Here is a 27,806-nt window from a genome sequence, read left to right on the forward strand (position 1 = left end):
TGAAATGCAACACGACTTGATTGTATCGTTTTTTTTTAGATGGTTTTGCAATAAATACTCATGACTTTTTTTTGCGTGCTGCTTATTTAAGTGGTTAGGTGTAGTGCAAGTGATCCAAAATATTTCTGAAAGTATGCATTTTAATAAAATGATTTATATTTTACAAATGCACTTAAACCATGTGATGGTAAAGTAAAGAAGTATGGCCTCAAACATGCATTTGAGTAAACAGAATCTATTACTGCTACCTATAGTTTTATGCTGGTAACTAGAACTTGCACCATATTGACACATTAATACTAAAGAACTTACATTTCTAATTTTATTGTAAATATGTTTTTGCCCATTCTCAGCAATCCAGAAGTCAAGCAATATCACTCTGCAATATTGACCAACAACACCACTCAAAAAGTGGCCCTTTGTTTCATCATCTTGCCACAAACTCACAGCTTTCAGCAAGTAGTTTTGCATCTGTTAATCAAGAACAAGCTGCCATTTATGTTAAAAATATAATGACTATCTAAGCCTATAGCTCTACAAGTAAAAAATGTCTTCATTTTGTCCAAAACTGTTTTGCTTTGATAAAGTATAGTTAAAATAATCAACTACAAGCTAGATTTTAGCATTTGGCATTGTGACAGTCTCTCTTTTTTGTTTCTGTGTTTACACACAAATAAATACTATAGTAATTTATCATTAAATTTATGGTGATGGTGTTTTTAAAACTATAAATTATATTATATATATGTTATTTGCAACACTTCAATAATAGATGCTACAGCATGCTGGAGTATTAAGTACTCGTCAACTGATAAACTAATAAATACTGTAGTAAACTGAAGGTTTTATTGGCCTATGTAGCTCATCAAATACGGATAATTTACAGCAGTGTATAAGCAACAAAACATACACAATTATTTCAGATTTAATGCCAAGGATAACCAGAACTGATTTTACTATTTTAAAGTTTTCAGAGAGGAATATAAAACAATTTAATAGTATTTTTGCAATTGTGCAACTTGTTTTTGTCTAGAAAGTCACATGCTATATTGTGTGGTTAAACTCAGCTGAAGCGATAAAACCAAAACCAGAAACAATTTCCTTTTATATGGTCTCTTGAAAACTAATGACAAACAGCATCAGTCAGCTATGTTTTTGACCGCAGAAGAGTGAAAATGCACTTTTTGTGGTTCACTAGTTTTGACACAATAATATGTCCTCCTTCATAAATGCTGTCAAAAGTGCACAAGATCAACACTGAAGGATCTGGAGATTTCTTTCTTTCAGACCTGCGAGAGAAACACATTTATTGAGGTATGAAATTAAAACAAAACCCATATAATCAAATGTTTATAGGAAACTCACAGATTAGAAGCTTTGAGATCTTTATGGTCTGAACCTGATGAATGTCTGGAACAATGAGATTTAAACATCTCTCTGTGAGTGGAAACACAACAGTAGATCTGCATCACGCGCTACAGGCGAGTTTGTTTTTTGATTATTGTGTCTTGAAAATGTAAATAATCAAAATTTTCTTGAAAAAAATTATTGCCAATGTGAGTGAGATCAAATTAACGTATTATTTAAATTGTTACCAAAATGCTGTAAGTTTGCTTCACCACAAGATGGCGGCGGAATGACCGAGTAAGTAAATAATAAATTTTGTATTTTCATCACATATCAGGATCAAATTCGGAGTTGACGCTTTTAGTATTCATAGTGAGTGTTGTGAGTCTAAGATTCATATTATTTTGCTTTAGTGCTTCAGTCAATCTAATCTGAACTTCTGGCGGGAATTGACTTTGTGTAGTTTTTTACTCTATGCGACATGAGGAGTTTTCAGCTTCAGCTCTGTAAGTTAAATTGCATTATCAATATATTGTAATATTTGACTGTCATCCACATGTTGTACGTGATTGTGTACAATATATTTATTTTAGTTTACATTTATTTAAATCTAAAAATGTGACAGTGTATCATCTTAAAATGTAATGACAAAAATAAAAAGGTTTACCCAAATGAAAATAATCTGTCAATAAAATTAAAATGTTCAAAGTAAAATTAATAATATATTACATTTAATTGCATTTTGAATTAATTAAATTAATTGCAGCACGCAGCACAGTTCAAAACAACATGAATGAATGAAGAAATTACAGTAACACTTTACAATAACAGTACATGAATAATGATGTATTGATATGTAAACTAAACATTAGTTTATTATGAATTCATGATGAGTTAAGGTATGCACTAATCATGAATAAACTACAACATATGTCACATGAGTTCATGTGTGAATAACAGATACCTACTTGTTAGTACATGATTGTTTGTTAATTAATGTATTAATTACCGCATTAGCTTAAGCTTAATTTAACCATGATGAACTCATGATATGTTAATGTATAATTATGTTGTGACTTTACTTGGAGGGGCACATCATCATTAACCCATTCTTACTCATGAACTCCTTATGCATGTCCAACTAGTGAGTTTACACTGAAGAACAATAGAAAAGTGTTCTGTCAACATCAACATGAACAGGAGTTTATGAGTAGTTAAGAATGAGTTAATAGTGATGTGCCCCTCCAAGTAGTCATGACATAACTACATTAACAGCTCATGAGTTCATGTTGGTTACATTTAGCTTAAACTTAAATGTTAATTAATACATTTATGAACAACATGTACTAACAAGTAATTAAGGTAGTTGTTATTTACATGTGACTCCTGTTGTAGTTAAAGTTAATTCATGATTAGTGCATACCTTAACTCATCATTAATTCATAATAAAGTAATGTTTAGTTAACATATCATTATTCATGTACTGTTATTGTAAAGTGTTACCGAAATTACATATATGCACACAGAAGAAAATATCTAATGTCACATGGGCGATTTAGCAATAAATGCAATCCTGATAATTATTTTCCATATTTAACAATAAAAATATATTTCGATATAAGTTGGAAATGCTTCCAGATTTCAAAGAGTATCCCAACAGTGACTGAAGCCATGTTAGAGGATAAAATGTTTTTGACGGATACATTTTCGGTGGCCAAAAAGAGTTAAAAAGTCCAGAGCTTTTGTTATTGACATCATTTTTATTGACATATATTTTAGTTCAATTCAATATAATATCGTTTATTGGCCCAGCTCTACAAAATAGGTGTAGTAGCGGGTCACAGTTTTACAATGTTTCTAGTCCGCACAACTGAAAATTGCAACTGGTTATCTTCTTCTTAGCGAAGCATGAAAGAACTGTCTAAACTCTTAAATAAACTAAAGATTAAAGTAATTACAGATTTGTCCCATTTTAAACAAACACTAAATGTATGAAGTTATGAAGCATTTAAATGAAATATATTATTATAAACCACATATTTCAAAAAATTTGTCAAAATTCTAATTTATTATGGAAATTATCATCAAACATGTATGAAAACATAATAAAACTGAGTTTTGCTTATGGGATCTGTGGAAATGTTTAAACTATACTCTCATCTCTAATCTTAATTATGATGCTCATTTTGCTTCTCTTTTTTTTTTTTGATAGATGTATTGATCTGTTGTCAAGCAGGAGTGGCAGATCTACTAACTGCTCTGGGATCAAATGTAACCATAAACTGTGATCTTGATGAAAATGACGTTTATTGGATCTTACAGAAAACTCCAGATCCTCCAACAGTGATTCTGCGATCATTCTCAACACCAGCATCGTCTTTATACTTGAATAAATCATTCAGAATCAAATATTCAGTGCAGTTTAAACATCGTCTGGTTATTAATAACCTTACTGCTGATGAATTAGGACTTTATTACTGTATGAGCACACGCACACCTCCACAATTCAGCAGCAGCACCAGATTATACATCACAACCGGTGAGTCCATTCAGTTCTTCAGTGATGAAAAGCTAATGTTTACTGTTAACATTGGTACTGGTTTCACTTTTTAAACACTTTATTCACAGAACCAGGTCAACTAACTGAATTAGATGAGTGTCTCAATCGTACAGCAGAGGTGTTTATGGATCAGAATCAAACACAATGGCAGATTATTGGCTTCATATCTGCTCTGATGTGTGGCTGTCTGCTCATTGTGCTGATTGGTGAGTAATTTATATAAATATTTAATTAGGATATTAGGAGTCAGCATAGAAATATCCAAGTAGTAGTATATGTGATAATCTTTTACAAAAAACAAGATTTTGTCATTAAATATGTCATAGATTTTTTTATGCATATTAATAATTCTTATATGAATTTACAGTTTCATCTTTAGTTTTTGCTGCTGGAAAAACAGAGGGGCTGGAAAAACACATTCATGCTGCTGATATACTGCGGACTCAAGTTACATATCAGCCTCAAGATTTAAACAAATCCGGTAAATGATTTGAAATCACAATTCATTTAATTTCTGTTTATATACACCAAAGCCTGTTCATATGGCAATTATAATGACAAAAATTATGATATAATAATTCACAATTAAATAAAACCCTCTTTTCTGCTCCATATGCACCAGAAATCTTCTTATAAACAAAACGTATTGTTTATATAGTGCGTTTACATGTACGTTACAGTATTAAGTCAATTATGCTGCGTTTTTATCCTCATTTGTTAGTCGCTTTTGGATAAAAGCATCTAAATAAATATAAATGAACAAATATAAAATGTCAACATTACTAGAATTAAAGAGCTTAAAATTTGGTTAAACAATTGTAGAGCGCTTTTAATAAGCAAGGTTTTGTGGATTGGTAGAAATGTATTTATTGTTTTATTTATGTTACATATATTATTCTTGGCTTGAATATCCTTTATTTTTTTAAAGCATTGTTTTGATTAACTTAAGGTCCTTTTAGTTCAAGTGCACTGACATTTGAATTGTTTTCCTCATCTTTTCTTGTAGTGTGCTGACAAGACATGTTGAGCTTTGAACTTTTGAAAAATATTTGGTACAGTAAGTGAACAGCATTGATGTATGGCTATATAGAACTTTCTCACGATATCAATCAGTTTAAATTGTGTGTTATTGGAAGAACGTATTGTTTGATAGTGTAAAATTAATGTTGGAGTAAAAAGTCTCTCTTTTTACAACAATAAATTGATTAGAAAGTAGGTTTTATTACTTGCTCTTTATGGCTCAAACATTTCCATCATTATTAACTGCAAGAAAGACACTGTTAAGAAGATTTTGACTACTCAAACCTAACTACACTGATATGTTTTATTTTATTCATATTGAGCTGCAGTTGTTAATTGAGTCAGTAATTGCACACAGCATAAAATATGTGATGGTAATGAACATGAATTGGATAAAGTACATTTCTTGTTTGAAATTAAGCTTTTATTAAGATTTCATATTTATTTCATTAATGTCTTATGATGATTTATAAATATGAACCAACAATGAAGAATCCATTTATCACAGTATGTTTTACAGTATTATCACAGTATATTTGTTGATGTAAGGCAACACATAAAGCCATTCATATTTAGTCTGTGTTAACTTGCAGTGCAAAAGGGTAAGGGATAAAATATGTCCAGGTGGATAGTTATCGCAGAATAAAGCAATACATGCTTATCGGCTGCTGTTGAATAAGAATGAAACATTTTATTCTGTGGACATAATCACCTGGATGTATTTCATACCACTTTTTAAAAGGCTACTTGACACAAAACATAAAATATAGACACAAAACATTGTTATGAGCCATAATAGTTAATTAATTCTTTAATTAAATGCAATGCTGACAGAAATAAAAAAGGCTGAATGAAGCATATACACTAACCTGTGAATTATTAATTCACATAATGGTGCCAAACATTAAAAACAGCAGTATGACAATCATATAAATATGGATGTGCCCATATTCACTGATGGTCGAGAATATTCTAAGTACTGTGTTGTCAGTTTCAGCAGTTGTTATTTCAGAATATATCGTATTCAAGACAGCCGCATAATATCTGACTTTAAAAAGCACAACTTTGGAAAACTTTTGAACTATGATTAATAAATGTTGCACAATTATCAATCATATTTAGTTCATGTCAGTAAATACATTAACTATAAAAAAATCTTGACTTATAAAAGACAAAGGAAAAAAAAAAACACCAAGACTATGTGGTTAAACTCAACTGAAGCACTAAAGCAAAAGCAAAATAAGTTCACCTTTGTCTAGAGTAAAGGTTTGACCGTAAACCAGTGCACCCTTCATACGTTTATGTCTCGCAGTTCTCACATTCATCTAAACCTCAGATGGAAATAGCAGCACTGCAGGGTGTCTGTTAATAAACCGCAACATCAATGAAGGGTGTTTAGAGGCTTTAAGCAAAGAAATAAATGATTTTGTACATATAGAAGTAGTGATAGAATAAATTAATCTGAATCCATAAATAAAATCAAAATAAAAGTGGATTGAAAACTAAAACAGGAACTGCTAATTTGCTGCTTATTAATAGTAAGGTAGTTGGGTTTAGGTATTGGGTGGGATTAGTTATGTAGATTAATATTGTACTTTATAAATACTAATAAACTGCCAATATTTAATACTTTCTTTATTGTCCACAATTTGAAATTTATCTTTGCTTCACCACACAACCACATCAGCGTTCATATTATTCAAATATCACAGAAAAACAGGCAACACAAATGCATTCAATATCATCACATATATCACATTAAAAACTCAATTAAAACCCTATTCATACTTAAAACTCAGTATTTAAAATTCTAATGGCAGTCATTCAATAATGATTCAATAATAATGTGTGCTTTCTGTTTAATTCTCATTATTTTTTTACAGTTCATTTAGTTTTCTTTATGCTTTGCCTACAATTGCACTGGGAATTTTTTACTACTTGACAGTTTTTGTTTTTCTTTAATTGGCAACAGTCCTTACCATGCAATCATGTTAAAACTCACAACTTCTTCAACCAAATTCAACCTAATTAATCTCCAGAATATCTTGACTCATGTCAAATTGTTGTAATCTCCTAATAAGCTTTTTTATACATTCTACATTTCCAGCAAATGTCAAATTACCATCAATAAAATTCCTAAATATTTAAAATATTGTTAAACTGTCTCTATTTAATGTCCTTCAAGGACAAAAGGTTTCAATCCTCAAGTAAGAACTACTTTATTTCTGGTAAATACCATCTCCTTGGTTTTATTCAAATGTATCTCCACTGAACTCATTTTACACCAGTTTTGATGCAATTTTTTTATAACTATAGTACAGGGTATCTCCCTTTGTTCCTGTTTTAGTCAACCGGCCAACAAGTGCCATATCATCTGCATATTTCAATAATTTAAGTTATATTTTAATAACTTAAGTTCATTTGTGTAAAGAAAAAAGTTAAGGTGATAAAATGTTTTTTTTTGTGGAACTCCTGTATTTACAATAATTGTTTAATATGTATAATATACGTATAATAAGCTTGTAGTAGTGAGAATTATTACTTAAGCTTAAAATGTTACCAAAACATTAAATTTGGCATTTGTATAAGTTCATCTCTTTTATTTTTTTCTACTCAAATTCAAACATTTTATACAAGGCACCGTGTTTTAAATGCACAAGTGAAATGATTTATTTACAAGAGCGTGTCTTTAAACTTCTCTGACTCTCTCGTGTTCTGTTTCCGCATTTGTATTTGACTGCAGAAGAGTGAAGATGCACTCGCTTTGACAAGATCTGCTTCCACTGAGATGCTTCAACAAAACAGTTTCAACAAACTGAAAGAACAAATTACATGGATCAGATTTAATGACCATAAAAGACAACATATGTTCATGTTCAACTGTAATTTTACACACCAACCTGATTTCACCATAGAACTTAGAATAACATCTATGTTGATCCTGGAACAACATTCCAATCAGCCAATCAGAGTTAAGGGATACGTTTATTGTCTAGTTTAAGTTTAGGCTTACAGTTATGTTTATGCACTTCTACATACACGATTGTTAGCCAACTATTATTCCCTTCCAATTTTAGAAATAATTTACATTTATAGTTGGGTTTAGGGGTAGAGAATAGATATTGATCACATTTTTGAACAAAAATTATGTTCCAGGATCAACGTAGATGTTAACCCAGAATTGCATCGTATTTTTAAATTTTTTTTTCTTTTTTAAATTTTTCCCAAATGATGTTTAACAGAGCAAGGAATGTTTCACAGTTGGTCTGATAATATATTTTCTTCTGGAGAAAGTCTGATTTGTTATTTCGACTAGAAGAAAAGCAGTTTTAATAAAAAAAAAAAAAAACATTTTAAATTCAAAATTATTAGCCCCTTTAAGCTATATATACAATTGAAGTCAGAATAATTAGCCCCCTTCGAATTATTTATTTATTTATTAAAAAAAATTTTTTTTTTTAATATTTCCCAAATTATGTTTATCAGAGCAAGGACATTTTCACAGTGTGTCTGATAATATTTTTTCTTCTGGAAAAAAATCTAATTTGTTTAATTTTGGCTAGAATAAAAGCAGTTTTAAAATTTTTTTAAACACCCTTTTAGGGACAAAATTATTAGCCCCCATAAGCTATATTTGTTCTTGATAATCTACAGGACAAACCAATGTTACACAATTACTTGCCTAATTACCCTAAGTTAATCCTTTAAATGTCACTTTAAGTTGTATAGAAGTGTCTTGAAAAATATCTAGTCAAATATAATGTACTGTCACCATGGCAAAGATAAAATAAATCTGAATAAATTATTTATTTATTTATTTATAAATTATAAATAACTATATTTATAAATAACCCCTATATTTAGAGGGTGGGGGGTTCCAGATCTTTTTAAATCCCAAAATGCATCACAGAATAGCTGCAACTCAAGTACTACTAATATAATAAAAACAGCACTGAAGGTGTGAGATGATGTTTAAAAGGTTTCTATGTATCAAATGTAATTCTCACCTGTTGCTCTTTCACTTCATTACATGTTTTATCAGCACATCTTATGACCAAACCTTAAAACAGGATCAAAATAAAAATCACTAAGACTTATTAAACAAATTAAGTTCAAACAGGAACAGATTAGTAAATGTTTATAGATTTACAGTAAAAATAAGGTAAAAAGTTAATTTATTATCCAATATCCAATACACACCAATAGCTGCAATGACGGATAAAGCGCCAACCAGGACAGATGGGATGATGATCATATTTCTCCATGATTTCTGGTTTTGTGAAGCATCGTCTGATTCTGAAGTCAAAGACATGTCTATAAATATCCAAATATTAAATCTTAAACAAAACAATCACAACATCGTAGTATGGTAAATGTTGTTAAATGACAACACTGAACACATGAAAATAACTCACCGGTTAAGTTGATTCTGGTGCCGTTGCTGAATTTTTGTGGTTCACTAGTTTTGACACAATAATAAACTGCTAATTCATCAGTGCTGACATTTCCGATGAACAGAATGCTGTTAGTTTTCACTGAGTATTTGTGTTTTAAGATGCTGTTTTCATATTGTACTTTTTCATATGTTCTATCATAAGTGCGTAAAATCCACACTGGAGGATCTGGAAATTTCTGTCTGTACCAGTAAATTTCCTTTATATCAAGAGCACAGGTTATAATAACATCAGCTCCTAAAGTTACTGCTATATTTGTTAAACTTTTTGTGGCATCAAACCACATGAACAGACCTGTGAGAGAAATAAAACACATTTATTAAAACATCTAAACTAGACCCATTTAATCAAATATGAAGTCATAAACTCACAGATGTGGAGCTGTGTGATCCTCATCGTCTAATCTTGATGAAACACTGAGATCATGCAAATCCCTTATTGTGAACGGAAACACAAGAGTTTCAAATGAAACCTCAAGAGAGCGGTCAACATTAGAGCTCAACTCACTGCACTGAAATAACTTCCGTTCATCAGACATGTTTTTTTTAATGACCTGATTTTAAATTTTTTAGAAATGAAAAATAAATGCAAGTGTCAGTGGAGTCAAAACATTGTAACATGCAGTTAAAGTATTGCACCCTCCAGTGGCTGGAAATTAAATTTCACCAAGAGTCTGACTTGAACACACTATGTGGACAGTTCATCGCATACTCTGGATTAAACGTGTAGTTGACATTTATACTGTCTATGGCTGTACTCACACTAGGTACAGTTGCTTCGAACCGGGCCAAAGCACGATTGTCCCCCCTCCCGTCTCCCCCGACGGCCCGCACTCACACCACAAATGGGCCTGGGCACGCTTACGTCATCGCTGCTGCGCTGTTCAGTGAGAAGCGCTCTCTCACTCAGCAGCACAATGGAGATTTCTCTAGTTATATCGTTTCAGTCGTGTGACATGCAGTCAAATATTTTGCCAAACAGTCCTTAGGGATGCAGTGACACGCAGTCAGATATTTCGCCGAACAGATCCGCCACTTTTGGCAATCATAATCATTAAGCTCTCGTGCTGTAGGAATGAGGTCTGCTGAAGCCGCGCAGCTGTCGTGCTGTGAGGAGTTCTCGTCTTTAATAAACTACGGCAGTTTGTGTTCACTGAACAGTAAGAATAATTAATAAATACATATGAAACAATCCCTTAAAAGTCTCGTCTCGCTTTCAGTTTCGGGCTTTGGCGCGTTTTGCACTCACACACAAGCGTACCGTGCCAAAGCCCAAGTGAACCACGCTCAGGCACACCTTTTCCAACCGGGCTAGGGCCGGCCAAGTGAACCGTGCTTGAGCCCAATTCAGCGCACTCACATTTCTTAAACGATCCGGGAAACGGGCCTGGGCACGGTACAAATGGCATAGTGTTAGTAGGCCCTATATTGAGTGTTGTCTGAAAACGATATAAAGATTATTTTGCTGCAATTAAGCTACACACAATAAAACATAATATTTTAGAAATAAAATACATTTATTTATTTTTTTATTAAATTGTCATTGTTTAAAGAAATATTTAATACTAGAAATTTTCTAATTTGACAGTGTGAATACATTTTGTAGATCAATAGATTGATGATGACTGACAGGGAAATAAACAAACCAGGCTCATTATTGATACATGCCCCTGCATACATTTCTGGACAGCATGAAATACATCCCAGGAGGAAAGTTTTTTTTTAAGTTTTTGATTTTGCGAATCCACCAGAGGTCGCAATATAGGCTTTCTCATATCTCAAAATTTCTTGCGAGTACCATTCGCAACTGCTGTTCTCCAAAGGCCTCTGACTGACTGATTGATTGACCGATCATTAGATTAGGCTTCATTAGATTAGGTTACATTCAACTTTATTGTCATTTTACATGTACAAGTACAAGGCAATGAAATGCAGTAGCTACATGTTGGGCTGTGTGTGTACCTGTGATGTTTCTGTTCAAAGTCTACCTACTGGCCTGGCATGCAGAATACAGCATCTATAGACATTTCTGTAGCTCTGCATAATAGGAATGCTCCACCTACCCAACCTGGGGTGCGTTTCCCAAAATCGTTAGCCAACTAAGGTCGCAAGTTACTTCATTACAAACATAGTTTGTTGATTTGCTGTTTCCCAAATCCGTCGCTCCAATGAACATTCGCAAACTGCATCGCAAACTTGAGGACTCGCAACAACAGCTCTGGAGCTGTAGTTAGAAACATAGTTCCTGGCTGTGCTCTATTCCCACTTAGTACCCCATCTGCTTAGTATGTGTTGATACTGCTCCTTCAACAGACATTTAACTGGCTATAAGAAACTTTGTAAATACATGTCAACCTACACCAGGCCCGGATAGGGGACTGGGAGAATTCCCGGTGGGCCGGTCTGTTTTTTGGCCGCGAGGGCCGGTGTCCCCTAGCTCCAGAATCTGTTGCTCTCAGCAGTCACACTTTTAAAATTTTTTTATTTATTTACTTGACCACAGCCTTTTTATTCATTATTTTACCGCAGCTCTGCTCTTTTTATCTATATTTTCTCACAGCCTGCAGGTTAATGATGATATAATTCAGATGAGTAACTATTCAATGTATTGCTGTTGTGGTCAAGTGGGTAGCACACTAGATTATGAAGTCGCTGAACCGGGTTCGATCCTCATCTAAGTAATTTTTTTTTTTTTCATATTTATTGTTAAGACATATTATACTGTTTGGGTTGTTGAACATTTGAAGTTCTAAAGCAGCTGTTTTCACAAAAAAAAAAAAAAAAAAAAAGACGTGACGGTGTCATTAGAAACTGATTTGGAAATTACCTTATTTTAATATAGTCAGTCGTGAACTGAGGTGGGTCGGTCTGAGGCTTGAAACTCCAGGGATGAAAAGGAGTTCTTGACCTACACTAACCCTTACCCTAAACCTAACAGTCTACTTATAATCTAATGAGAATTAGTTGGCATGTAGATGCAATGTAACTTATATTCAACAAACGACCCATCAAAATAAAGTGTGAAGAAGGTCTTTTGTAGAGAAACAACTCTTAGTCAGTGTCAATCGTATTAATCAACACACAGTATTCATTATTGTACGAATTAATATGGGTTTTCAATTATTCCACTTAATATTTTTGCCAATCAAAAGTAAGACCTTTAACGTTTTTAAAAAGTCACTTCTGCTCACCGAGCCTGCGTTAATTTAATTTAAAATCAGTATTTTTTATTTAAATTAAAATAATCGTATATTTGGATGAATTTTAAAATGTAATTTATACCTGTGATATCAAAAGCTGAAGTTTAAAAATCATCACTCCAGTCACATGATCCTTCAGAAATCGTTTGAATGTACGGGTTTGCTATTCTAAAACATTAATGATAATAATGATGAATTATTATTATTATTATTATTATTATTAATATTCTTCTAATTGTTGTTATCATCAATATTTATTAACAATTGTTAGTATTATTTCTTAGGATACTTTACTGAACCAAAAGATCCAGGGCTCAACATGTATCTGTAATTAAAAGTTTGGTAACACTTTACAATAAGGTTCATTAGTTAATGCATTTACTAACATGAACCAATCATGAAGAACACATGTACAGCATTTATTAATCATAATTGAACATTTACTAATGCATTATTAACATCCAAGTCCATGCTTGATAACATTAGTTAATGCACCATGAGTTAACATGAACTAACAATGGACTACTGATTTATATAAATGTGTGAACTATATTTGAGAGAAATAGGGCTTTTTGCGTACATAGAAAAAAATCTTTGAATTGACCTCTTGAAAATGGGAGCAAAAATGAAAGTGTTGTGTTTATATTTAACTGTGTATTTGTGCTCCTATTAATGTTCCTTATTCTTGTTCGTAGATGCGTGTAATATCACTCTTGATCCAAATACTGCACATGAAATGCTCTCAGTTGCAGAGGACAACAAAACATTGGTGCGTAACTCAGAGCCAATGATTTATCCTGATCACCCAGACAGATTTACTGGCCTCCCACAGATTCTGTGTAAAGAGCGTCTGTCTGGACGCTGCTACTGGGAGGCCGAGTGGAAAGGACTGGGTGACATGGTGGTGTCTTATGGAGGAATCGGCAGGAAAGGAGAAAGTCTTGATTGTCGTTTCGGAGCCAATGACAAGTCCTGGATTCTGAGCTGCTTTATTGGAGAGAAACTGATTGCCTGGCATGATAACATGGGGGTTTATATTCCTCTCCCAACAACTCCCTATAACAGAATTGGAGTGTTTCTGGATGAGCCGGCCGGCATTTTGTCCGTCTTCAGTGTCCCTGATGAAAACACACTTAATCACTTGTACACGTTCAAAACCAAATTTACTGAACCCCTCTATGCTGGATTTGTGCTTTATACAGAGTCAGTAGCCCCTTTCACACATACAGACCTTTCCGGAAAATTGCCGGCAATTTTCTGGAAAGGTTGTATGTGTGAACAGGTCCTTTTTGAAAATACCGGTAATTTCGTTCTGGCTATTTTCTGGAAAGAGAAGTTGTAACATTACCGGCAATTTGCCGGAATGCTGCGCTGTGTGAATGCAGAAGGAAGATTCCCGTAATAAGCGCGTGCACGTCTAGAACGTGCTGACGTGAGACGTCTGCTTTAGCCAATCACAACAGTCAGACGCATTTACGTCCGCGCGGTTTGTGAGGATAAAAGCCTTTGAATATTTTTCCAGACCCATTTAGCTGCTAGAAGTTAGTCAGATCACGTTTATATGTTCTTCTTGATGCCAACTGTGTAAATAAACATTGATGAGATGCTCATGATAAGCCGTTAATTGTTTACCTTCAAGCTTTGCGTGCGCCTATGAGCGCCTGCACACGCACATATTATGAACATCTCGACATGAGAAAGTGATCCTGCGAAAGTTGTTCACAATATTGATCATCCACAGAGTTTGTAATTTAGTCAAATGTTTACAAATTCAAGCGTAGCCGTTTAAAGCTCATTTGTGGTGAATGATGTCAGAATTTACCGGTATTTTGGAATGGATGTGTGAATGCTCTTTTCCGGAAAATTTCCGTAACGTCCTCGCCTGTGTGAACAGCGCTTTTTTGAATATACCGGTAAAGTCGTTGCGGAAATTTTCCAGAAATTTACCGGTATCACTGTGTGAAAGGGGCTAGTGACTCTGTGTGATCTTAACTCTTTCACATGTACAATCACACCCATGTGATTAAAACGGTCATCATAACCTGCTAAAATTTAAATCTCATTTAAGCTGAGGCATAGAAAAAGATGTGCAGTGCTGGTCATAAATCACAATTTATCAGTGTTTTCAAACAAACAACATTTATTTTAGGTTTCAGACATTCAAATACACATGACTACTAGCAAATACACGCTGGTGACTATAGAGGTGACAATAATCATTATTTTTAAATAACTGCACGATGTGCTTTATTCACATTAGAGACACACTGTTTATATTACTCCAACATTTACTCTATTTCTCTCCCAGTTAAACAGACACTTTTATATGTTTTGGAGGAAAATGATGAATAAACGTGTTGTAAATCCAGCAGCTCTAATCTCCCCTGCAGCATAGTCTAAACCAGGAGTGTCCAAAATTGATCCTGGAGGGCCGATGTCCTGCAGATTTTAGCGCCAGCTTGTCTCAACACACCTGCAAGGATGTTTCTAGAAAGCTGTGTAAAGCTGTGGTCACACTGCACTTTTCTCCCCATAGACTTCCATTCATATGCACGCAAATGCATCAGACTGGAAACCCAAGTTGGTGCATTGAAAAGTTTAAGCTTGGTGAACTCTGACCTTTTTTAATGTCTAATCATCTTGTTTAATCTCACCCCTTTTCGCAGCGCCGTACTACAGAATTTCGCAAGCTTAAACTGTGTGACCACAGCTTTACAGCTTGATAAGCCAGGTGTGTTCGATTGGGGCTGGGGCTAAACTTGGCAGGACACCAGCTTTCCAGAACCGAGCTTGTCACCCCTGATTTAAACACTCATAATCCTTCATATATCAAATAATATGATAATATATATGATAATTGGAATATCAGATAATTCACAATATAGTTTGCATGTTTGTCAGTGCTTACAGTAAGGGGAAGCAAAACACCATATAGACGTAACCCATTGGGGCTGTGGTGTGTCACCTGATAAGCTTAAAATAACTTTCTAAATAACAGTCACAATAAAAAAAGCTCACCCAGGAGGGGCAGCGGGAGTATTTAGAATTTGTGAAAGGGCTAAACAACAGAGTGAATAATTTCTGTACACTACAAAATATAGAGTGACTCTCAAAAGTATTTGGATAGTTGAGATTAGAGATGGGATGGTACCTGTAACCTCACAGGACTTGAAATGCAACATGACTTGATTGTATCGTTTTTTATATGGTTTTGCAATAAATACTCATGACTCCACTTTTTTGCCTGCTGCTTATTTAAGTGGTTAGGTGTAGTGCAAGTGACCCAAAATTTTTCTGAAAGTATGCATTTTTATAAAATAATTTATATTTTACGAATACACTTAAACCATGTGATGGTAAAGTAAAGAAGTACGGCCTCAAACATGCATTTGAGTAAAAAGAATCTATTACTACCACCTATAGTTTTATGCTGGTAACTAGAACTTGCACCATATTGACACAATAATTACTAAAGAACTTACATTTCTAATTTTATTTTAAATATGTTTTTGCCCATTCTCAGCAATCCAGAAGTCAACAACACCACTCAAAAAGTCGCCTTTTGTTTCATCATCTTGCCACAAACTCACAGCTTTCAGCAAGCAGTTTTGCATCTGTTAATCAAGAACAAGCTGCCATTTATGTTAAAAATATAATGATTATCTAAGCCTATAGCTCTACAAGTAAAAAATGTCTTCATTTTGTCCAAAACTGTTTTGCTTTGATAAAATATAGTGAAAATAATCAACTACAAGCTAGATTTTTGCATTTGGCATTGTGACAGTCTCTCTTTTTTGTTTCTGTGTTTACACACAAATAAATACTATAGTAATTTATCATAAAAATGATGGTGATGGTGTTTTTAAAACCATGCTATAGTAAATTATATTATACTATATGTTATTTGCAACACTTCAATAATAGATGCTACAGCGTGTTGTAGTATTAAGTACTCGTCAACTGATAAACTAATAAATACTGTAGTAAACTGAAGGTTTTATTGGCCTATGTTGCTCCTCAAATACGGATAATTTACAGCAGTGTATAAGTAACAAAACATACACAATTATTTCAGATTTAATGCCAAGGTCATAACTAGAACTGATTTAATATTTTAAAGTTTTCAGAGAGGAATATAAAACAATTGAATAGTATTTTTGCAATTGTGCAACTTGTTTTTGTCTAGAAAGTCACATGCTACATTGTGTGGTTAAACTCAGCTGAAGCGAAAAAACCAAAACCAGAAACAATTTCCTTTTATATGGTCTCTTGAAAACTAATGATAAACAGCATCAGTCAGCTATGTTTTTGACCGCAGAAGAGTGAAAATGCACTTTTTGTGGTTCACTAGTTTTGACACAATAATATGTCCTCCTTCATATATGCTGTTAAAAGTGCACAAGATCAACACTGAAGGATCTGGAGATTTCTTTCTTTACCAGTAAATCTCCTTTATATCAAGATCACATTATAATAACATCAGCTCCTAATGTTACTGCTAAGTTTGTAGACTCAGTGGCTTTAAACCACAACAGACCTGCGAGAGAAACACATTTATTGAGGTATGAAATTAAAACAAAACCCATATAATCAAATGTTTATAAGAAACTCACAGATTAGAAGCTTTGAGATCTTTATGGTCTGAACCTGATGAATCTGGAACACTGAGATCATTTAAACATCTGTGAGTGGAAACACAACAGTAGATCTGCATCACTCGCTACAGGCGAGTTTGTTTTTTGATTATTGTGTCTTGAAAATGTAAATAATCAAAATTTTCTTGAAAAAAATTATTGCCAATGTGAGTGAGATCAAATTACCGTATTATTTAAATGGTTACCAAAATGCTGTAAGTTTGCTTCACCACAAGATGGCGGCGGAATGACCGAGTAAGTAAATAATAAATTTTGTATTGAGTTCATCACATATCAGGATCAAATTCGGAGTTGACGTTTTTAGTATTCATAGTGAGTGTTGTGAGTCTAAGATTCATATTATTTTGCTTTAGTGCTTCAGTCAATCTAATCTGAACTTTTGGCGGGAATTGACTTTGTGTAGCTTTTTACTCTATGCGACATGAGGAGTTTTCAGCTTCAGCTCTGTAAGTTAAATTACATTATCAATATATTGTAATATTTGACTGTAATCCACATGTTGTACGTGATTGTGTACAATATATTTATTTTAGTTTACATTTATTTAAATCTCAATATGTGACGTATCATCTTAAAATGTAATGACAAAAAATAAAAAGGTTTACCCAAATGAAAATAATCTGTCAATAAAATTAAAATGTTCAAAGTAAAATTAATTATATATTACATTTGATTGCATTTAAAAAATAATTTTGACAGTTTGACAGTGATTTTCATGAGGGCTTTTGACAGCACGCAGCACAGTTCAAAACAACATGAATGAATGAAGAAATTACAGTAACACTTTACAATAACAGTACATGAATAGTGATGTATTAATATGTAAACTAAACATTAGTTTATTATGAATTCATGATGAGTTAAGGTATGCACTAATCATGAATTAACTACAACATGTCACATGAGTTCATGTGTGAATGACAGCTACCTACGTCTTAGGATTGTTTGTTAATTAATGTATTAATTACCGCATTACTTTATGCTTAATTTAACCATGATAAACTCATGATATGTTAATGTATAATTATATTGTGACTTTACTTGGAGGGGCACATCATCATTAACCCATTCTTAACTACTCATACACTCCTTATGCACGTCCAACTAGTGAGTTTACACTGAAGAACAATAGAAAAGTGTTCTGTCAACATCAACATGAACAGGAGTTTATGAGTAGTTAAAAATGAGTTAATAGTGATGTGCCCCTCCAAGTAGTCATTACATAACTATACATTAACAGCTCATGAGTTCATGTTGGTTACATTTAGCTTAAACTTAAATACATTTATTAACAACATGTACTAACAAGTAATTAAGGTAGTTGTTATTTACATATGAACTCATGTGACTCATGTTGTAGTTAAAGTTAATTCATGATTAGTGCATACCTTAACTCATCATTAATTCATAATAAAGTAATGTTTAGTTAACATATCATTATTCATGTACTGTTATTGTAAAGTGTTGCCAAAATTACATATAGGCACACAGAAGAAAATATCTAATGTCACATAGGCGATTTGGCAATAAATGCAATCCTGATAATTATTTTCCATATTTAACAATAAAAATATATTTCGATATAAGTTGGAAACTCTTCCAGATTTCAAAGAGTATCCCAACAGTGACTGAAGCCACAAAAATTAGAGGATAAAATGTTTTTGACGGATACATTTTCTGTGGCCAAAAAGTAGAGTAAAAAAGTCCAGAGCTTTTGTTATTGACATCATTGTTATTGACATATATTTTAGTGCAATTCAATATAATATCATTTATTGGCCCAGCTCTGCAAAATAGATGAAGTAGCGGGTCACAGTTTTACAATGTTTTCAGTTCGCACCACTGAAGTTATCTTCTTCTTAGCGAAGCATGAAAGAACTGTCTAAACTATTAAATAAACTAAAGATTAAAGTAATTACAGATTTGTCCCATTTTAAACAAACACTAAATGTATGAAATTATGAAGCATTTAAATGAAATGTATTATTATAAACAATATATTTCAAAAGTTTTGTCAAAATTCTAATTTATAATGGAAATGATCATCAAACGTATGAAAACATAATAAAACTGAGTTTTGCTTATGGGATCTGTGGAAATGTTTAAACTATTCTCTCATCTCTAATCTTAATTATGATGCTCATTTTGCTTCTCCTTTTTTGATAGATGTATTGATCTGTTGTCAAGCAGGAGTGGCAGATCTACTAACTGCTCTGGGATCAAATGTGACCATAAACTGTGATCTTGATGAAAATGACGTTTATTGGATCTTACAGAAAACTCCAGATCCTCCAACAGTGATTCTGCGATCATTCTCAACACCAGCATCGTCTTTATACTTGAATAAATCATTCAGAATCAAATATTCAGTGCAGTTTAAACATCGTCTGGTTATTAACAACCTTACTGCTGATGAATTAGGACTTTATTACTGTATGAGCACACGCACACCTCCACAATTCAGCAGCAGCACCAGATTATACATCACAACCGGTGAGTCCATTCAGTTCTTCAGTGATGAAAGCTAATGTTTACTGTTAAAATTGGTACTGATTTCACTTTTTAAACACTTTATTCACAGAACCAGGTCAACTAACTGAATTAGATGAGTGTCTCAATCATACAGCAGAGGTGTTTATGGATCAGAATCAAGCACAATGGCAGATTATTGGCTTTATATCTGCTCTGATGTGTGGCTGTCTGCTCATTGTGCTGATTGGTGAGTAATTTATATAAATATTTAATTAGGATATTAGGAGTCAGCATAGAAATATCCAAGTAGTAGTATATGTGATAATCTTTTACAAAAGGCAAGATTTTGTCATTAAATATGTCATTGATTTTTTATGCATATTAATAATTCTTATATGAATTTACAGTTTCATCTTTAGTTTTTGCTGCTGGAAAAACAGAGGGGCTGGAAAAACACATTCATGCTGCTGATATACTGCTGACTCAAGTTACATATCAGCCTCAAGATTTAAACAAATCCGGTAAATGATTTGAAATCACAATTCATTTAATTTCTGTTTATATACACCAAAGCCTGTTCATATGGCAATTATAATGATAAAAATTATGATAAAATTATTAACAATTAAAAAAAACCCTCTTTTTTGCTCCATATGCACCAGAAATCTTCTTATAAACAAAACGTATTGTTTATATAGTGCGTTTACATGTACGTTACAGTATTAAGTCAATTATGCTGCGTTTTTATCTTCATTTGTTAGTCGCTTTTGGATAAAAGCATCTAAATAAATATAAATGAACAAATATTTGGTTAAACAATTGTAGAGCACTTTTAATAAGCAAGGTTTTGTGGATTGGTAGAAATGTATTTATTGTTTTATGTTTATATATATTATTCTTGGCTTGAATATCCTTTATTTTTTTAAAGCATTGTTTTGATTAAATTAAGTGCCTTTGAGTTCAAGTGCACTGACATTTGAATTGTTTTCCTCATCTTTTCTTGTAGTGTGCTGACAGACATGTTGAGCTTTGAACTTTTAAAAAATATTTGGTACAGTAAGTGAACAGCATTGATGTATGGCTATATAGAACTTTCTCACGATATCAATCAGTTTAAATTGTGTGTTATTGGAAGAATGTATTGTTTGACAGTGTAAAATTAATGTTGGAGGAAAAAAAAGTCTCTCTTTTTACACCAATGAATTGATTAGAAAGTAGGTTTCATTACTAGCTCTTTATGGCTCAAACATTTCCATCATTATTAACTGCAAGAAAGACACAGTTAAGAATATTTTGACTACTCAAACCTAACTACACTGATATGTTTTATTTTATTCATATTGAGCTGCAGTTGTTAATTGAGTTAGTAATTGCACACAGCATAAAATATGTGATGGTAATGAACATTAATTGGATAAAGTACATTTCTTGTTTAAAAACTAAGCTTTTATTAAGATTTCATATTTATTTCATTAATGTCTTATGATGATTTACAAATATGAACCAACAATGAAGAATCCATTTATCACAGTATGTTTTACAGTATTATCACAGTATATTTGTTGATGTAAGGCAACACATAAAGCCATTCATATTTAGTCTGTGTTAACTTGCCGCGCAAAAGGGTAAGGGATAAAATATGTCCAGGTGGATAGTTATCGCAGAATAAAGCAATACAGGCTTATCGGCTGCTGTTGAATAAGAATAAAACATTTTATTCTGTGGACATAATCACCTGGATGTATTTCATACCACTTTTTAAAAAGCTACTTGACACAAAACATAAAAAATAGACAAAACATTGTTATGAGCCATAATAGTTAATTAATTCTGACAATGCTGACAGAAATAAAAAAGGCTGAATGGAGCATATACACTAACCTGTGAATTATTAATTCACATTATGGTGACAAACATTAAAAAAACAGCAGTATGATGATCATATAAATATGGATGTGCCCATATTCACTGATGCTCGAGATTATTCTAAGTACTGTGTTTATCAGTTTCAGCAGTTGTTATTTCAGAATATATAGTATTCAAGACAGCCGCATAATATCTGACTTTAAAAAGCACAACTTTGGAAAACTTTTGAACTATGATTAATAAATGTTGCACAATTATCAATCATTTTTAGTTCATGTCAGTAAATACATTAACTATAAAAAAATCTTGACTTATAAAAGACAAGGAAAAAAAAAACACCAAGACCATGTGGTTAAACTCAACTGAAGCACTAAAGCAAAAGCAAAATATGTTTGCCTTTGTCTAGAGTAAAGGTTTGACCGTAAACCAGTGCACCCTTCATACGTTTATGTCTTGCAGTTCTCACATTCATCTAAACCTCAGATGGAAATAGCAGCACTGCAGGGTGTCTGTTAATAAACCGCAACATCAATGAAGGGTGTTTAGAGGCTTTAAGCAAAGAAATAAATGATTTTGTACATATAGAAGTAGTGATAGAATAAATTAATCTGAATCCATAAATAAAATCAAAATAAAAGTGGATTGAAAACTAAAACAGGAACTGCTAATTTGCTGCTTATTAATAATAAGGTAGTTGGGTTTAGGTATTGGGTAGGATTAGTTATGTAGATTAATATTGTACTTTATAAATACTAATAAACTGCCAATATTTAATACTTTCTTTATTGTCCACAATTTGAAATTTATCTTTGCTTCACCACGCAACCACATCAGCGTTCATATTATTCAAATATCACAGAAAAACAGGCAACACAAATGCATTCAATATCATCACATATATCACATTAAAAACTCAGTTAAAACCCTATTCATACTTAAAACACAGTATTTAAAATTCTAATAGCAGTCGGCACTAATGACATAAAAAAAAAATTAAGTGAGGTTGCCTAAAATGTCTTTTTGAAGGCAAAAGATTCAATAATGATTCAGTAATGATGTGTGCTTTCTGTTTAATTCTCATTATTTTTTTTTTACAGTTCATTTAGTTGTCTTTATGCTTTGCCGACAATTGCACTGGGAATTTTTTACTACTTGACAGTTTTTGCTTTACTTTAATTGGCAACAGTCCTTACCATGCAATCATGTTAAAACTTACAACTCCTTCAACCAAATTCAACCCTATTAATCTCCAGAATATCTTGACTCATGTCAAATTGTTGTAATCTCCTAATAAGCTTTTTTTTATACATTCTACATTTCCAGCAAATGTCAAATTACCATCAATAAAATTCCTAAATATTTAAAATATTGTTAAACTGTCTCTATTTCATGTCCTTCAAGGACAAAAGGTTTCAATCCTCAAGGAAGAACTACTTTATTTCTGGTAAACACCATCTCCTTGGTTTTATTTAAATGTATCTCCACTGAACTTATTTTACACCAGTTTTGATGCAATTTTTTTTATAACTATAGTACAGGGTATCTCCCTTTGTTCCTGTTTTAGTCAACCGGCCAACAAGTGCCATATCATCTGCATATTTAAATAATTTAAGTTATATTTCAATAACTTAAGTTCATTTGGGTAAAGAAAAAAAAGTTAAGGTGATAAAATGCTTTCTTGTGGAACTCCTGTATTTACATTAATTGTTTAATATGTATAATATATGTATAATAAGCTTGTAGTAGTGAGAATTGTTACTTAAGCTTAAAATGTTACCAAAACATTACATTAAACAATTCAGCTTTGGCATTTGTATAGGTTCATCTCTGTTATTTTTTTCTACTTAAATTCAAACATTTTATACAAGGCACCGTGTTTTAAATGCACAAGTGAAATTATTTCTTTACAAGAGCGTGCTTTAAACTTCTCTGACTCTCTCGTGTTCTGTTTCTGCATCTGTATTTGACTGCAGAAGAGTGAAGATGCACTCGCTCTGACAAGATCTGCTTCCGCTGAGATGCTTCAACAAAACAGTTTCAACAAACTGAAAGAACAAATTATGTGGATCAGATTTAATGACCATAAAAGACAACATATGTTCATGTTCAACTGTAATTTTACACACCAACCTGATTTCACCATAGAACTTAGAATAACATCTATGTTGATCCTGGAACAACATTCCAATCAGCCAATCAGAGTTAAGGGATACGTTTGTTGTCTAGTTTAAGTTTAGGCTTACAGTTATGCACTTCTACATACACGATTGTTTGCCAACTATTATTCCCTTCCAATTTTGGAAATAATTTACATTTATAGTTGGGCTTAGGGGTAGAGAATAGGTATTGATCACATTTTTGAACAAAAATTATGTTCCAGGATCAACGTAGATGTTAACCCAGGATCGCATCGTATTTGGCAAAATAATGATGTGCAGTTTTATATACAGTTGGAGTCAGAATTATTAGCCCCCCTTTAATTTTTTTCTTTTTTAAATTTTTCCCAAATGATGTTTAACAGAGCAAGGAATGTTTCACAGTTGGTCTGATAATATATTTTCAGATTTTGGAGAAAGGTTGATTTGTTATTTCGACTAGAAGAAAAGCAGTTTAAATAAATAAAAATAAAAAAAAACATTTTTAAGTCAAAATTATTAGCCCCTTTAAGCTATATATACAGTTGAAGTCAGAATTATTAGCCCCCTTCAAATTTATTATTATTTTTTTTTTATATTTCCCAAATTATGTTTATCAGAGCAAGGACATTTTCACAGTGTGTCTGATAATATTTTTTCTTCTGGAAAAAAAATCTTATTTGTTTAATTTTGGCTAGAATAAAACCAGTTTTACATTTTTTTAAACACCCTTTTAGGGACAAAATTATTAGACCACATAAGCTATATTTGTTCTTGATAATCTACAGGACAAACCAATGTTATACAATTACTTGCCTAATTACCCTAAGTTAAGCCTTTAAATGTCACTTTAAGTTGTATAGAAGTGTCTTGAAAAATATCTAGTCAAATATTATGTACTGTCACCATGGCAAAGATAAAATAAATCAAAATAAATTAGTTAATAAAACTATTATGTTTAGAAATGTGTTGAAAAAATCTGATCTCTATTAAACAGAAACGTGGAAAAAAATAAACGAAGGTAATAGTTCAGGGGGGCTAATAATTCTGACCTCAACTGTAAATGATGTTTTTTCAAACAACAGATAATTTTAAATCCCGAAATGCATCACAGAATATCTGCAACTCAAGTACTTCTAATATAATAAAAACAGCACTGAAGGTGTGAGATGATGTTTGAAAGGTTTCTGTGTATCAAATGTAATTCTCACCTGTTGCTCTTTCACTTCATTACATTTTTTATCAGCACATCTTATGACCAAACCTTTAAATAGGATCAAAATAAAAATCACTAAGACTTATTAAACAAATGTAAGTTTAAACAGGAACAGATTATTAAATGTTTATAGATTTACAGTAAAAATAAGGTAAAAAGTTAATTATTATCCAATATCCAATACACACCAATAGCTGCAATGACGGCTAAAGCGCAAACCAGGACAGATGTGATGATGATCAAATTTCTCCATGATTTCTGGTTTTGTGAAGCGTCGTCTGATTCTGAAGTCAAAGTCTGTAAATATCCAAATATTAAATCTTAAACAAAACAATCACAACATCGTAGTATGGTAAATGTTGTTAAATGACAACACTGAACACATGAAAATAACTCACCGGTTAAGTCGATTCTGGTGCCGTTGCTGAATTTTTGTGGTTCACTAGTTTTGACACAATAATAAACTGCTAATTCATCAGTGCTGATATTTCTGATGAACAGAATGCTGTTAGTTTTCACTGAGTATTTGTGTTTTAAGATGCTGTTTTCATATTGTGCTTCTTTATATGTTCTATCATAAGTGCGTAAAATCCACACTGGAGGATCTGGACATTTCTGTCTGTACCAATAAATCTCCTTTATATCAAGATCACAGCTTATATTCACATCAGCTCCTAAAGTTACTGCTATATTTGTTAAACTCTTTGTGGCATCAAACCACATGAACAGGCCTGTGAGAGAAATAAAACACATTTATTAAACATCTAAACTAGACCCATTTAATCAAATATAAAGTCATAAACTCACAGACGTGGAGCTGTGTGATCCTCATCGTCTAATCTTGATGAATGTCTTGAACACTGAGATCATGCAAATCACTTATTGTGAACGGAAACACAAGAGTTTCAAATGAAACCTCAAGAGAGCGGTCAACATTAGAGCTCAACTCACTGCACTGAAATAACTTCCGTTCATCAGACATGCTTTTTTTATTTAACTGTGTATTTGTGCTCCTATTAATGTTCCTCATTCTTGTTCGTAGATGCGTTTAATATCACTCTTGATCCAAATACTGCACTTGAAATGCTCTCAGTTGCAGAGGACAACAAAACATTGGTGCGTAACTCAGAGCCGATGATTTATCCTGATCACCCAGACAGATTTACCGGCCTCCCACAGATTCTGTGTAAAGAGCGTCTGTCTGGACGCTGCTACTGGGAGGCCGAGTGGAAAGGACTGGGTGACATGGTGGTGTCCTATGGAGGAATCGGCAGGAAAGGAGAAAGTCTTGATTGTCGTTTCGGAGCCAATGACAAGTCCTGGATTCTGAGCTGCTTTATTGGAGAGAAACTGATTGCCTGGCATGATAACATGGGGGTTTATATTCCTCTCCCAACAATTCCCTATAACAGATGTGGGGTGTTTCTAGACGAGCCGGCTGGCATTTTGTCCTTCTTCAGCGTCCCTGATGAAAACACACTTAATCACTTGTACACGTTCAAAACCAAATTTACTGAACCCCTCTATGCTGGATTTGTGCTTTATACAGAGTCAGTGACTCTGTGTGATCTTAACTCTTTCACATGTACAATCACACCCATGTGATTAAAACGTACATCATAACCTGCTAAAATTTAAATCTCATTTAAGCTGAGGCATAGAAAAAGATGTGCGGTGCTGGTCATAAATCACAATTTATCAGTGTTTTCAGGTTTTTAGGTTTCAGACATTCAAATACACATGACTACTAGCAAATACATGCTGGTGACTAAAGAGGTGACAATAATCATTATTTTTAAATATAACTGCACAATGTGCTTTATTCACATTAGAGACACACTGTTTATATTACTCCAACATTTACTCTATTTCTCTCCCAGTTAAACAGCCACTTTTATTTGTTTCGGAGGAAAATGATGAATAAACGTGTTGTAAATCCAGCAGCTCTAATCTCCCCTGCAGCATAGTCTAAACCAGGAGTGTCCAAAATTGATCCTGGAGGGCCGATGTCCTGCAGATTTTAGCGCCAACTTGCCTCAACACACCTGCAAGGATGTTTCTAGAAAGCTGTGTAAAGCTGTGGTCACACTGCACTTTTCTCCCCATAGACTTCCATTCATATGCACGCAAATGCATCAGAGCGGAAACGCAAGTTTTGCAGTTCTCTGCATTGAAAAGTTTAAGCTTCGTGAGCTCTGACCTTTTTTAATATCTAATCATCTTGTTTAATCTCACTCCTTTTCGCAGCGCCGTACTACAGAATTTCGCAAGCTTAAACGGTGTGACCACAGCTTTACAGCTTGATAAACTAGCCCAGGTGTATTCGATGGGGCTGGGGCTAAACTTGGCAGGACACCAGCTTTCCAGAACCGAGTTTGGGCACCCCTGATTTAAACACTCATAATCCTTCATATATCAAATAATATGATAATATATATGGTAATTGAAATATCAGATAATTCACAATATAGTTCGCATGTTTGTCAGTGCTTACAGTAAGGGGAAGCAAAACACCATATAGACGTAACCCATTGGGGCTGTGGTGTGTCACCTGATAAGCTTAAATAACTTTCTAAATAACAGTCACAATAAAAAAAGCTCACCCAGGAGGGGCAGCGGGAGTATTTAGAACTTGTGAAAGGGCTAAACAACAGAGTGAATAATTTCTGTACACTACAAAATATAGAGTGACTCTCAAAAGTATTTGGACAGTTGAGATTAGAGATGGGATGGTATCTGTAACCTTGCAGGACTTGAAATGCAACACGACTTGATTGTATCGTTTTTTATATGGTTTTGCAATAAATACTTATGACTTTTTTTCGTGCTGCTTATTTAAGTGGTTAGGTGTAGTGCAAGTGATCCAAAATATTTCTGAAAGT

At 33.0% G+C, this 27,806-nt stretch overlaps 4 protein-coding genes across 14 annotated transcripts; 2 read left to right on the forward strand and 2 right to left on the reverse strand.

Annotated features, from left to right (window-relative positions):
• The first annotated feature begins 1,106 nt into the window (after positions 1 to 1,106).
• On the forward strand, positions 1,107 to 15,815 carry si:dkey-103k4.2. 5 transcript variants are annotated; one of them, XM_087304636.1, is made up of 7 exons: positions 1,107 to 1,644; positions 1,761 to 1,853; positions 3,560 to 3,886; positions 3,976 to 4,113; positions 4,275 to 4,388; positions 4,914 to 4,964; positions 13,276 to 14,045. In XM_087304636.1, the coding sequence occupies exons 6-7, from the start codon at positions 4,928 to 4,930 to the stop codon at positions 13,920 to 13,922; spliced, it is 684 nt and encodes a 227-aa protein (XP_087160762.1). In that variant the 5' UTR covers positions 1,107 to 1,644; positions 1,761 to 1,853; positions 3,560 to 3,886; positions 3,976 to 4,113; positions 4,275 to 4,388; positions 4,914 to 4,927; the 3' UTR covers positions 13,923 to 14,045. The 5 variants fall into 5 exon arrangements, with proteins under 5 accessions (XP_087160762.1, XP_087160760.1, XP_087160759.1 ...); XM_087304634.1 differs by lacking the exons at positions 1,107 to 1,644; positions 4,914 to 4,964 and adding an exon at positions 14,554 to 15,815 and having other exon boundaries at positions 1,673 to 1,853; positions 13,276 to 13,787; XM_087304633.1 differs by lacking the exons at positions 1,107 to 1,644; positions 4,914 to 4,964 and having other exon boundaries at positions 1,673 to 1,853.
• LOC141380219 (uncharacterized) lies at positions 6,550 to 10,821 on the reverse strand. Of its 2 annotated transcripts, none has more exons than XM_087304655.1 (5): positions 9,753 to 10,821; positions 9,343 to 9,675; positions 9,128 to 9,241; positions 8,935 to 8,987; positions 6,550 to 7,742 (listed from the first exon to the last, which is right to left on the reverse strand). In XM_087304655.1, the coding sequence occupies exons 1-5, from the start codon at positions 9,775 to 9,777 to the stop codon at positions 7,617 to 7,619; spliced, it is 651 nt and encodes a 216-aa protein (XP_087160781.1). In that variant the 5' UTR covers positions 9,778 to 10,821; the 3' UTR covers positions 6,550 to 7,616. The 2 variants fall into 2 exon arrangements, with proteins under 2 accessions (XP_087160781.1, XP_087160782.1); XM_087304656.1 differs by having other exon boundaries at positions 9,128 to 9,223; positions 9,753 to 10,570.
• On the forward strand, positions 15,153 to 27,744 carry LOC108181107 (neoverrucotoxin subunit alpha). 6 transcript variants are annotated; one of them, XM_087304646.1, is made up of 6 exons: positions 15,153 to 16,178; positions 19,402 to 19,728; positions 19,823 to 19,954; positions 20,115 to 20,228; positions 20,714 to 20,758; positions 25,967 to 26,937. In XM_087304646.1, exons 2-5 carry the CDS (start codon positions 19,671 to 19,673, stop codon positions 20,719 to 20,721), a joined length of 312 nt encoding a protein of 103 aa, XP_087160772.1. In that variant the 5' UTR covers positions 15,153 to 16,178; positions 19,402 to 19,670; the 3' UTR covers positions 20,722 to 20,758; positions 25,967 to 26,937. The 6 variants fall into 6 exon arrangements, with proteins under 6 accessions (XP_087160772.1, XP_087160768.1, XP_087160771.1 ...); XM_087304644.1 differs by lacking the exons at positions 15,153 to 16,178; positions 25,967 to 26,937 and adding exons at positions 17,443 to 17,469; positions 17,589 to 17,681 and having other exon boundaries at positions 19,817 to 19,954; positions 20,714 to 22,945; XM_087304642.1 differs by lacking the exons at positions 15,153 to 16,178; positions 20,714 to 20,758 and adding an exon at positions 17,194 to 17,264 and having other exon boundaries at positions 19,817 to 19,954; positions 25,967 to 27,744.
• LOC141380222 (uncharacterized) lies at positions 22,232 to 26,011 on the reverse strand. The gene is made up of 5 exons (XM_087304647.1): positions 25,732 to 26,011; positions 25,323 to 25,655; positions 25,113 to 25,208; positions 24,920 to 24,972; positions 22,232 to 23,618 (listed from the first exon to the last, which is right to left on the reverse strand). The coding sequence occupies exons 1-5, from the start codon at positions 25,754 to 25,756 to the stop codon at positions 23,493 to 23,495; spliced, it is 633 nt and encodes a 210-aa protein (XP_087160773.1). The 5' UTR covers positions 25,757 to 26,011; the 3' UTR covers positions 22,232 to 23,492.
• Positions 27,745 to 27,806: the final 62 nt, after the last annotated feature.

The sequence above is a fragment of the Danio rerio genome, chromosome 22 (genome assembly GCF_052040795.2).
Source record: "Danio rerio strain M-AB ecotype USA chromosome 22, GRCz13ab, whole genome shotgun sequence".
NCBI classification, from domain to species: domain Eukaryota; kingdom Metazoa; phylum Chordata; class Actinopteri; order Cypriniformes; family Danionidae; genus Danio; species Danio rerio.

Bases quoted from the DNA above. Each gene is read 5' to 3' on its own strand.
- si:dkey-103k4.2 (XM_087304633.1), top strand. From the start codon at position 1,829: ATGAGGAGTTTTCAGCTTCAGCTCT. The intron at 3,887-3,975 runs GTGAGTCCATTC...CTTTATTCACAG, and splicing joins CAGATTATACATCACAACCG to AACCAGGTCAACTAACTGAA. The intron at 4,114-4,274 runs GTGAGTAATTTA...ATGAATTTACAG, and splicing joins TCTGCTCATTGTGCTGATTG to TTTCATCTTTAGTTTTTGCT.
- LOC141380219 (XM_087304655.1), bottom strand. From the start codon at position 9,777: ATGAGGATCACACAGCTCCACATCT. The intron at 9,676-9,752 runs GTGAGTTTATGA...TTTCTCTCACAG, and splicing joins GATCACACAGCTCCACATCT to GTCTGTTCATGTGGTTTGAT. The intron at 8,988-9,127 runs GTGTGTATTGGA...TCCTGTTTTAAG, and splicing joins ATCCGTCATTGCAGCTATTG to GTTTGGTCATAAGATGTGCT.
- LOC108181107 (XM_087304642.1), top strand. From the start codon at position 19,671: ATGAGCACACGCACACCTCCACAATTCAGCAGCAGCACCAGATTATAC. The intron at 19,955-20,114 runs GTGAGTAATTTA...ATGAATTTACAG, and splicing joins TCTGCTCATTGTGCTGATTG to TTTCATCTTTAGTTTTTGCT. The intron at 20,229-25,966 runs GTAAATGATTTG...TCTTGTTCGTAG, and splicing joins TCAAGATTTAAACAAATCCG to ATGCGTTTAATATCACTCTT.
- LOC141380222 (XM_087304647.1), bottom strand. From the start codon at position 25,756: ATGAGGATCACACAGCTCCACGTCT. The intron at 24,973-25,112 runs GTGTGTATTGGA...TCCTATTTAAAG, and splicing joins AGCCGTCATTGCAGCTATTG to GTTTGGTCATAAGATGTGCT. The intron at 23,619-24,919 runs GTGAGAATTACA...TTGTTCTTTCAG, and splicing joins ATGAAGTGAAAGAGCAACAG to TTTGTTGAAACTGTTTTGTT.